The sequence below is a fragment of the Geotrypetes seraphini genome, chromosome 11, assembly GCF_902459505.1.
Source record: "Geotrypetes seraphini chromosome 11, aGeoSer1.1, whole genome shotgun sequence".
Classification (NCBI taxonomy): domain Eukaryota; kingdom Metazoa; phylum Chordata; class Amphibia; order Gymnophiona; family Dermophiidae; genus Geotrypetes; species Geotrypetes seraphini.
The window spans coordinates 14860265-14871096 of record NC_047094.1 but is presented as its reverse complement, the minus strand read 5'-3'; the positions used below and the strand labels follow the sequence as shown (position 1 = coordinate 14871096).

General features: G+C 42.8%; 1 protein-coding gene across 1 annotated transcript in view; it reads left to right on the top strand.

The window, feature by feature from the left end:
- Positions 1-6058: 6058 nt before the first annotated feature.
- Positions 6059-10832, top strand: part of SDK1 (sidekick cell adhesion molecule 1) — a 1012418-nt gene continuing 1007644 nt past the window's right edge. The window contains exon 1 of the mRNA XM_033963079.1: positions 6059-6547. Coding sequence (XP_033818970.1) covers positions 6223-6547 — 325 coding nt within the window. The 5' untranslated portion in view covers positions 6059-6222. The remainder of the gene's footprint in view (positions 6548-10832) is intronic.

The window sequence follows — 10832 nt, the reverse complement described above, 5'->3', positions numbered from 1 at the left end:
ACCTGAAAAACAACGATGAGATTGTTGCCCTAACGAGGGCAGTTATGTATCAAAAGCGTCTATGAATAGGAAAGTCTTCAACTTAGGGCTCCTTTTACTAAGGTGCGCTAGCGTTTTTCAGGTGACGGGATAATCGCGCACCAGACACCAGCGCACCGACAATCCAGCACTGACAATTCAGCGCAAGAAAGAAGCGCGCTGCCGAAAACCTTATTTTTAAAGAGCTACGAGGGTGTGTGTGTGTGTGAGGGGAACCCCCCCCACTTTAATGCATAGTGTTTGCGCTGCCGTTGTGAGGGGGTGTGGGGGGTGCAACCCCCCACATTGTAGAGAAAACGGAACTTTTCCTGAAAAAAATCAGAAAAAGTTCAGTTTTCTCTACAATGTGGGGGGGGGGGGGGTTTGCACCCCCTCCCACCTCCCCAACAGCAGCACAAACACTATGCATTAAAGTGTGTGTGTGGGGGTTCCCCCCACATCCCTCGTTGGAGCTCTTTAAAAATAAGTTTTAAGGCGGCTTTTGGCTGCGCGCTTTTTTCTTGCGCTGGATTGTCGGCGCACTGTTGTCTTGTGCGCCACTATGAACCGTTTTTCATGCACGATAAACCCATGCTACGCTTCTAGATTTAATGCCAGCCCAATGCTGGCGTTAAAGTCTAGCATGCGTGGCAATTTAGCACACGCTATTCGGCGTGTTAAGGCCCTAACTCACCTTTGTAAAAGGAGCCCTTAATCTTGAAAGGGCCTACAGAAGTTTCTTCCCTTATATAATTGGGAATGGAATTCCAAAGGGAAAGTGCAGTCACTGCAAAATTATTGGATCTTAACGTGTTAATATATTTTAAAGATGGAATGTTAAGGAGATTTTGAGCAGAAGGGTGGAGAGATCTGGATGGGCTATATCTAATCTAATCAGACTAATCTTCAACCTGAGAAAATATGACTCGATTACAGCCTTCATCAGGCAACTGCACTGGCTACCCATTCCGTCACGAATAACCTTCAAAACTTCGTGCATCATTCACTGTATACTTTACGGAAACTCCGCGGCTCCTCTCATCCAGCTCTTCTCCAAGGCATGGTCTACTTCTCTCAGAACCCTCAACAGAATACTTCTAAATCTCCCTTCCACAAAAAATCTGCAATACAAACATGTTTTCCACTCCATGCTCACCTTTTTAGGTGTAAAAACTTGGAATGACCTTACTAAAATGACCAGGACGGAACCTAACCACACCAGATTCCAGAAGAAACTGAAAACTCATCTATTTGACACCTAATCACTTGTATCCTCTTCTCCTCCTGTAATTTCCTGCCCTCTTCTAACCACTTCCTAACCACCAAGAGCTTGTATAGGTATGTGCGACGCACAAATGGAATAAATAAATAAATATGGAATAAATAGTTTATCAATAAATTCTGGTTTTGAATCGGGTTTTGAAGGTTAAAAGGAGAAGTAACTAATTCGGTGCTCGATAGGTAGCCAATGTGCCTTATGCAGAAGCGGGGAAACATGGTTATATTTCTTTGCTTTATAAATGATTTTTACTGCTGACAATATGAGAACTGTTATATGCTTGACCTTAAGAATCCAAACCAGTTTCATAACAACAATATTGTTACTCCCCCCCCTTCCATGAAAGTCCTCATTTCAGAAACAGCCATCTCTGAGATACATGCTAACCTTTCAATATAGCCATATTTAGCAAATCTTACTTCTAAAGGGGCAACAATCCCAATAGAAAAATAAAAAAAAAAGTTAAAAAGATATTTTATATCTATCTATTTAGATATTTGAGGCAGGGATGGAGCAGAGTTTGCGAGTACAGGAAGGGGAGAATTTGTCCCTGTGTCATTGTCTAGTTTGGACAATTTCCTGTTGGAAAAGTCCATAGTCTGCTATTGAGGACTCGGTAGCACAGAACGTTGCTACTATTTGGGTTTCTGCCAGGAACTTGTGACCTCAATTGGCCACTATGGAGACAGAATACTGGGCTAGATGGACCATTGGTATGACCCAGGATGGATATTCTTGTGTTCTTGTGCTCCTAATGGGGAAACAATCCCAGTGGAAAAGAAATAATAGAAAAAAAGGTACTACAACACAAGCTTATGCTGGAGAATGTATATATTTCAGCATCCTAACAGCAGCAGAATATACAGAGGCAAAAATCAAAACAGCATTATCTGAACTATATATTCTTCTAGGCAGTCTTTTAAAGATGAAAGGTGAAAAATATAATCTTGAAATTTATACCTCATGGACTTGTAGCTTTAGTTGCCAATTCTCTTTTCTTTATCATTTATTAGGTACTTGCTGTACTGCCTTCCCTTGCAAAAAAAACAGGTCAAAGTGGTTAACATAAACATTAACTTCAAAGACAGAAAGGAATGCCATAAAAGTGATAGTAAAGATACAGCAGTCACACAGGTAATAGGAAGATTACACAGATAAAGGGAGAGAGTGCCCAAACATAGGCAGCCTGGACAGAATAGCCTGGAGTTGAAGTTTTGCCATTACAGACCTCCCATTATTGAATTCCTGGGCATGCTCCGACTGGTAGTTGGTGGCCATGCAGCATCAGCATAAGTTTATTGGGCTTCGGGTTTGCAAATGATAGATGGGGGTGGGGTGGGGGCTGATACAGAAAGCTTCTGTGGGCCTAGATGTATGGTTACCACATGGGTTCAACATGGCTGCTGTATGCACTGAGCAAGGCAGAAAGGAACTATGTTATGTACAGGTGTTACCATAACTCACAAAAATAAAATGAATCTTAATAAAACCATATTTATGTTATAACATTTTATTGAAGGAATCAAACAAATATACAATATGATACAAAAAGACATTCTTTACAATCAAATTCACAATAAAACATTTGCATAAACATTTTATCATTCCTCCAAAATATATTTTAATATATCTAAACCACTTTTCCCCTATATCCCCCCTCACCACTCCATACATATATATTAAAATCATTCCAATTTCCCTCCCAACCCCAGAATGAAAGGCGACACACAACACCAAATAAACAAAAATATTTAAATAAAAATAAATAAATTAAAAAAACAAAACAAAAACAAAACATAGTAACATAGTAGATGACGGCAGATAAAGACCCGAATGGTCCATCCAGTCTGCCCAACCTGATTCAATTTAAATTTTTTTTTTCCCTTCTTAGCTATTTCTGGGCGAGAATCCAAAGCTTTACCCGGTACTGTGCTTGGGTTCCAACTACTGAAATCTCTGTTAAGACTTACTCCAGCCCATCTACACCCTCCCAGCCATTGAAGCCCTCCCCTGCCCATCCTCCACCAAACGGCCATATACAGACACAGACCGTGCAAGTCTGCCCAGTAACTGGCCTAGTTCAATATTTAATATTATTTTCTGATTCAAAATCTTCTGTGTTCATCCCACGCTTCTTTGAACTCAGTCACAGTTTTACTCTCCACCACCTCTCTCGGGAGCGCATTCCAGGCATCCACCACCCTCTCCGTAAAGTAGAATTTCCTAACATTGCCCCTGAATCTACCACCCCTCAACCTCAAATTATGTCCTCTGGTTTTACCATTTTCTTTTATCTGGAAAAGATCTAATATAAAGTATTAAGAATCATACTTCTAGCTTTCGAGGATAATTTTTGAATATAAGGATCCCAGATTTTTTAAAATAATCGTGTTCTTTTAGGAAATTTACGAACCTCAAAAACCTCAAATAAAATTAAACGATGGAATTGATTCCTCCAATGCCAACAATTTGGAGGATCTTTTTGTAACCAATATTGTAATATGCATTTATGACCAATCATACATGCTTTTTGAAAACCATATTTATTTAGTCAATGTTTATTTATTGAATTTTTACAAAATTACAAAGTATGGAATAAAACAATCCATAATAGTGGAAAACAAAAGATATGCCAATGAATGGAATCAACAAAGACAGAAAATGAAATGCAAAACATGAACATGGAATCATACATTCCTCAAAAATTTAAACCATAGCATATCTAATACAACAAGTTGTATCCTAACTACCTAAACAAGCACGTTCCAGGTAAAATAAAGGGAGAGAGAGAAATAAGTGTGAGAAGCACAGAATGGACATCAAGATGTACAGACACTTTCAAATTTTGTTTGGAGGTGTGCAAGAAACATTTATCTGCAAGTGTCTGCTGTGCCCCCCTCCCCCCTTAGCCAAAAGTTTTCAATGCTTAACATTTACATGGCTTTAGTTTTCAGCTGTGACATCCACATATGGTTCTACCATGAGCCTTTTTTGCAACTGCTCCTTTATTGGGTGTGGCCATCAGCTGTCAAGTTGAAAGCTGGCAAATTTTAAAATAGGTCTTGAAATGTTCCTGCAGCTGTCCCTCTTGATCCCTGTTGGTAATATTAGAGAGAAGGGGGGGGGGGGGGGTCACTGCTCCATTAAGCAAATGGTGTGGGATGTGGGGAGGGGGTGACAATAAAGAATGAAAGCTAAGAAGATGAGGCAGGTGAACGCTGGGGGGGGGGGGGAATGCTTGGTTAGGGGGGATACGAAAAATGAGTGTGCCCTCCCAGGTCTCCTGAGAATTGGCAGCCGGGGGGGGAGGGGACATAGCATGCGCGGGGACGTTCGAGCGGCTTCACACCGCAGCGCCACGCGCCCTGCCTCCAATCAGCGGGCCGGCCCGGCGGTGGCGCGAGCGCAGCAGGGCAGCGAGTGGGAGCCCGCGCCGGCTCAGCTGTGGCCGAGCTGGGCGCTTTGCCACTTTTACCATCCCCCGCACGAAAAAGAAAAAAAAAAAAAAAAAGGTTAGCCGGAAGGCGACGACATCAAAGCCACGACCTGTCCCTTCGACATTGACACGCATTACCCCTCCGCCGCGGAGAGTCTTCGCTAATGTTTAAATCCCTCAGCCGCGAGGGGGGGGGGGGGAAAGGTGATTGGTGACCGCGAACAGCCTCGAGGCCGCGCGCCAACCTTCTCCCGCCCGCCCCTCCTCCTTCACCGTGGGTAATTTGCATAGCGTCTGTCACCTCGAACTGTTTTGAAACGTTGGCGCCCACGCTCCAAGGGTCCGCCCCCTCCCCCCCCCTCCTTTTTACCTTGTCAAGCGCTGCCTCGCTTCCTATTCATAACAGCGATTATCATATCATTACTCGGGACGTCGGAACTTTTTTTTTTTTCTTTCTTTCGTCCGCTGCGCGTGAGGGACGCGGGAGAAAGTTTTTTGCCGCTCGCCGGGTTAAGTCCAGAAGAGCCCTCCCCCCCTCAAAAAAAAAAAAAAAGTTCACGGCCAGGCTTCCGGTTGTGCCCGTCCCCCTTCTCCCCTGTATTCACGGCGTTTTGGTTTTTTTTAATTTCTCTCACGCCTTCCTCAGCAGGTCTAGCATGAGGTGACCGGGCTGCTGGAGCCGCAATAACCGCTGCTCTCCTCCCACCCCTCCCTCCGGTCCCTGTTTATTCTCTGACTGAGCTGGATGTTAATAAGGGGACGGACGCGGCGGACGCGTTTTCTGCGCTCGGGGCTTCGCTTCACCTGCTGCCGGATATCCCTCCCGGAGCCTCTCTAAGCAGCGGCGGCTCGACATGATCCATTGGGAGCGCAGCCGGCTCTCCCCGTGGAGGTGAGACTCGCAGGTGCTCTCCTTCCGTCAAGCCCGGCGGACCGAAACTTCACCTGAGGAGGGGGGGGGGAGAAGGACGTTTCTGCGCCGGCGGGAAAAGGCGGCACATTCGGTCGCCTCCTGGACTCTCGAGCCGCCGAGAGAAACGATTGAGAGGCGCCAAACGTAAAGTGGGAATCCCGAGCGCAGGACAGAGAGAGACAGAGACACACACGCAGCACCTGCTTCAATCCGTCCCGATTGCCCGCACTTGACGATCGGAGAGAAGGACGCGAGAGGGGGGGAGAAAAAGGGCTTTTTTTTTTTTTTTTTGCATCGGTTGCTTTTGGGAAATCAAGTGGGAATTTAAGTTTGCATCAGCCTTTGCAGCCCTGAAGGTGGATCTGCGTGGGCTTTTTTTTTTTTTTTTTTAAATTCTGCTCTGATCGCCTTAGAAAACTTGCTCTGCGCTGAAACGGTGGCAGCGATCGATGCTTAGAACTCAACGGGTTGGCTCTGGCGCAATCGATGCGTTCGTAGGACGCGCTGATTTTTTATTTATTTATTTCTTTATTATTATTATTATTATTATTTTAATGTGGCGCTTGTAGTCCAGCCATGCAAGCCGAGCGTGGCCTCCGGGCGGCGGGCGAAGGAACCAAAAAGCGCGGCCCCTCGCACCGGCTGACACGGCGCAGGCCCGCCGGCCGCGAACCGCAAGGCGAGGTCGCTGGGCGCGGGAGGACGGAGCGCACCGAAGAGGATCGGCGGCGCGTCCGTGCGCACGGCCGAGCCGAGCCGAGGAGAGAGACCGACGGCGAGATGACCACCGCGGCGGCGGCCGACGCTCCCTGCAAAGAGCGGACGAGAAAGTTCAACTTCTGCCGGGGATGGTGGGCGTTTCTGTGGCTTCAGCTCCACATGCTGCGCGCGCTGGCGCAAGGTAAGACCCGAGGCCGGGAAAGGCATCCTGATGGTGGGGGCTGAGGTTTTCCAAACTCTGCTTTTGCCTCTTGCTTATTTCCAGCTGCATCCGTGCTGAGAGACGAATACAAATCTAAGGCTGCATTTCCATTGTAATTAGTGAGATCGCCCCCCCCCCCCCCCCCCCACGTTTGTAGAGCTTGTGTCGCTTTTTCTCACCTGTCGCCTCTAAAACAGCCGGATCGGAAAGCCCTCGGCATCTCTGCTTCCCCTTTGTAGACTCCTGCAGGCTACTTCCGAGGCAAAAGAAGAGTTAAACTTCCAGCTCACCTGTAAAATATGATTTAATTTTACAGTGACAGGTTGTGTGCAAAACAGAGCTCCATCGATCCATTGCAAAGAAAGGGGGGGGGGGGGGGAAGAAATCTATTAAATGAGTTTAAATTTATGCAGGTTATGGGTTACGGTATCCATTTCATTTCGTAGGGAGGGCAGGCAGCATTAGTTTGCAATACAATGAATCACACTTAAAAAAAAAACCAACAAAAAAACTATCATTTTCTCCCACCCTCCTCCCAATTATTAATACAATAATTAATAGTGTGTTTTATGCAGTATTTTATGTTCAATTAATTGTATTGCACTGTCAAAGTTTGAAAATCAATAAAGATTTATAAAAAAAAAAAAATAAATAAAAAAAATCTCTTGTCATTTCACAGCACAGACCACCCTGCAGTCATCTTCCAAACGATGGGTCAGAGTAGACCAGCGGATTTCAGAATATCAAACATGTCAGACACATTTTATACAAGTAATTCCCTCTGTCTTGGATAGCGGTGCCTTAGTTTGGACAGGCCTTTTGTGCGAGTGAACAGTAACTGGCAAGCACGGCGTTGCAGCTGAATGCACAAAATAACCTGCCGGACAAGTGACGCTTTCATTGCCTTCAGCTGGGGAGAGTTTGGCCAGCGCTCGGCACATTGTTCTTTGCCCTCTTGCCCCTTGACACGGTGAATTTGTTGTGGGTCTCTTGCGAGACGAGCGTTTAAAAAGGCCAATCTTTCATTAATCTTGGCTATTGCGGGCAATGTTTGGAAGGATGATCTTCAAGTCCTATTGCTTGTAACGAAGCATGCAGTTTATTAGGATTTATTAACCGCATTTATGAAGGGACTTCCCCAAGGCGGTGTACAGCAGGTTTATTTTGAGACATAAAAAGCTCAAAAAGTTTGTTAGCACGATCACGATAGTGAAATGACCAAGCATAAATATCAAGCATTAATATCAAGCTGCCATTTTTGTTCTAAATGTAGATTCAAGAAAGATTTTAGTCCCGCAAAAAAAAAAAAAAAAAAAAAAGATTTAGGTTCCAAGTTACTATGCTAACTTTTTAGTGAAGACCTCCTAGCGAATTACTATGTAAAGATTTTATAATGGACCTATTTGTATACATCATGTTATTTTTGTAGTATTCTGAACTGGAGTTTTTTTTTGTATTTTACTCGCCAACGTCCTGTTTTGGACATTTCCGTGTGCAGTCCTTTCTGTATGGTCATATTCAATTTTTAGGTAAATTGCTCGCCAATTCATTCTCCACTCTTTAACGGGTCTTTTGGATGTTAGATCCACTGTGAACTTGGTCTATGCGTGTTTTCGCTGTTTTTCTTGGCTTATGTCCTCTTAATTTACTGTTTAATTTCACTTTTCTACTATGTGTTACAAAAACTAAGAGTACCTTCTCTCTGTTGCAAAACAATGGCAGATATTGACTCTCCTTTTTGCTGTGCACCATTGCAAGCTATGGAACTACCATATTATGTACAAGAGCTACAGACGAAATAAAGAAAACACCCTAGGTCTCAAGATTTCATCTTTTGCTGTAACCATATGTGCAAATAACATAGCGGGGTTATACCGCTTTACATTGAAGCCATGAGCTGGGCTTCACAGAGTTCTCTACCATTCACCCACCATCAATTTTTTTTAGCAGGGTGACTTCTGCCTCTGGAGAGACACTTAAGTTTTCTGTACGGTGGAGTGGTTCTAATTTACTGTTTTGTAAGTTATTCCACGCCCATCAATATGGCTTTTAATAGTCTTGTTTATGTTGTCATTAGCCCTAGCCAAACTCCAGTAAGTTTGCTGAGACCTGCAGAAAATATGGTTGGCTTCCCAGAGTAATGCTGCACATAAGAGCAGGATTGTACTTAGTTCTCTGGTTAATTTGATCATTGTTTGCAGACTGCAGTTTACATTACACAACTTGCATGTATCTCTTACTGTTTAATGCCAACTTGACCTTTAATTTTGAAAGGCAAATATTTGGAAATAGTGCTGTAAATTGCTGTTTCCTGAGATTTGCTGTGATACCATTTTTTCCATGTAAATGTCTTGAGTCAATTAAGATGACCTTTTTTAAAGCATTATTTTTTATGGTTGACTGGCAAAAGTTACCTTCATACTGTGGAAGCTGAAATTTATGCAGTAGTTATTAAAAAAACCATTTTTTTAATGTTACTGCTGTTGTAGAAACTGGTGAATTTTAGTTTAATTTTAAAAGAGGGTATTTGATAGAACACTGTGCTTATTTTTATAACTGTAGAAGTTACTTTTTCTTAAATGTAGTGCTTTGTATGCACTACTTTTCATTGCTGGCCAGGGTGTTGCCTGGGTTCAAGTCAAACTTATGGAATGATTAAAAATAAAGATAGCTGGATAGCTGATAATTTCATGACTGAATAGGAATACACGTTTATGTATTTACTTGTTCTCAGTAGGTGAAGTGAAGCACAAAATGCAATGCTTGTTGTAATACAAAGGATTTCTTGTGGTTTTTCTTGGTTGCTAACTCTAAATTTTACTGTAAATGACTTGGGAAGTAAAAATGTAAGGTCTCTTAGTGCAATACAATTCAAACTGTGACAACCAAATTTTAAATCCAGTGACAGGTTGCTGTTCTTCCTGATCCCTGAAATGTGTGATATATCCATCATTTTTCATATCATATTGAAAATTCACATTACATGGGAGATGTCACTCTGTGACAAGAAAATGAGAAATATGGTAACTTGCTGCATAGATTTCCTGCAGAATGAGAGCTGGTCATATATGCCCAGAAGAGCTGCATGACTTAATAATCTGTTTTACAAACTAAACCATAATACAGCATTCTGAATGTTCTTGGTTGTTAGATCACATTGTCGTCATAAATGTCATGATTTAGGGCTCCTTTTACTAAATGGTGCTAGAGGTTTTGTAGCACGGGCCGGCGAGGTAAATGCTCCAACGTTCATAGAATTCCTGTGAGTGTTGGAGCATTTACCTTGTTGGCCCATGATAAAAACCTCTAGCATTGTTTTGTAAAACCTAGTGTTAATCTATTGAAAACTTTTAGGGAACTGAATCATACAGTGATCTTATGAGGAAACACAAGGCTTTAGCCTTTGGTTTTCTTCTTATGGGAATATACTTTTGTAATGAAACTCTTATTTGAGGGGTAGCCTAATGAAGAGCCCCTTTTACAAAGCTGCTGTACAGAGTCCCACGTGGCCAATGCAACACAGCCTATCTAATTCCCATGGTCTGCATTGCATTTGTTATGCTGGGACTTGCTACCACGGCTTTATGAAAGGGACTCAAAATCTTTAATAGAGTAGTGGTCTGTGAGCCAGAAAAGCCAGGGTTCAATCCCACTTGGGAAATCACTTAACCCTCTATTACCTAAGGTAGATTGTAAGCTGTTTTGTTTGGGGGAGGGGGGGCAGGGAAATATCTACGCTACCTGAATGTAATTCACCTTGTGCTATTACCGAAAAGGCATGAACTAAATCCAAATCCCTTCCTTTAATACTTAAATTGAGAGAAATATTATATATTTATTTGGATTTATTAACTGACTTTATAGTGCCCTAATGTAGGATGCTTGAAACTAAATATACACGTTCATTGAATCCCTTCCCCAGAGAACTGAATATGTAAAAATGGGTATCTGAGGCATGGTTGAAGCTTAGTTGTATTTCTTATTTCATCCTTTTTTTTTTTTTTTTTTGGAAGAGGTATCTCTGCTCATTTAGACTTAGCCCAATAGAACCTTATTCTGATTAAGCCATGACATAATTAACTTTCATTCACAACTTTTCTCTCCCAATACACTCTCCAATCATTGTACTGGAGACAAGGGTCAAAGACAACAGTACTTCTTAGAAGCTGATATATATACACTCTGAGGTTGGCCACTAGGTGTCATGTGTGAATGTTACCTTCATAGCATCCCAGTCTTCTTCCATATGGTAGTGCACATATAG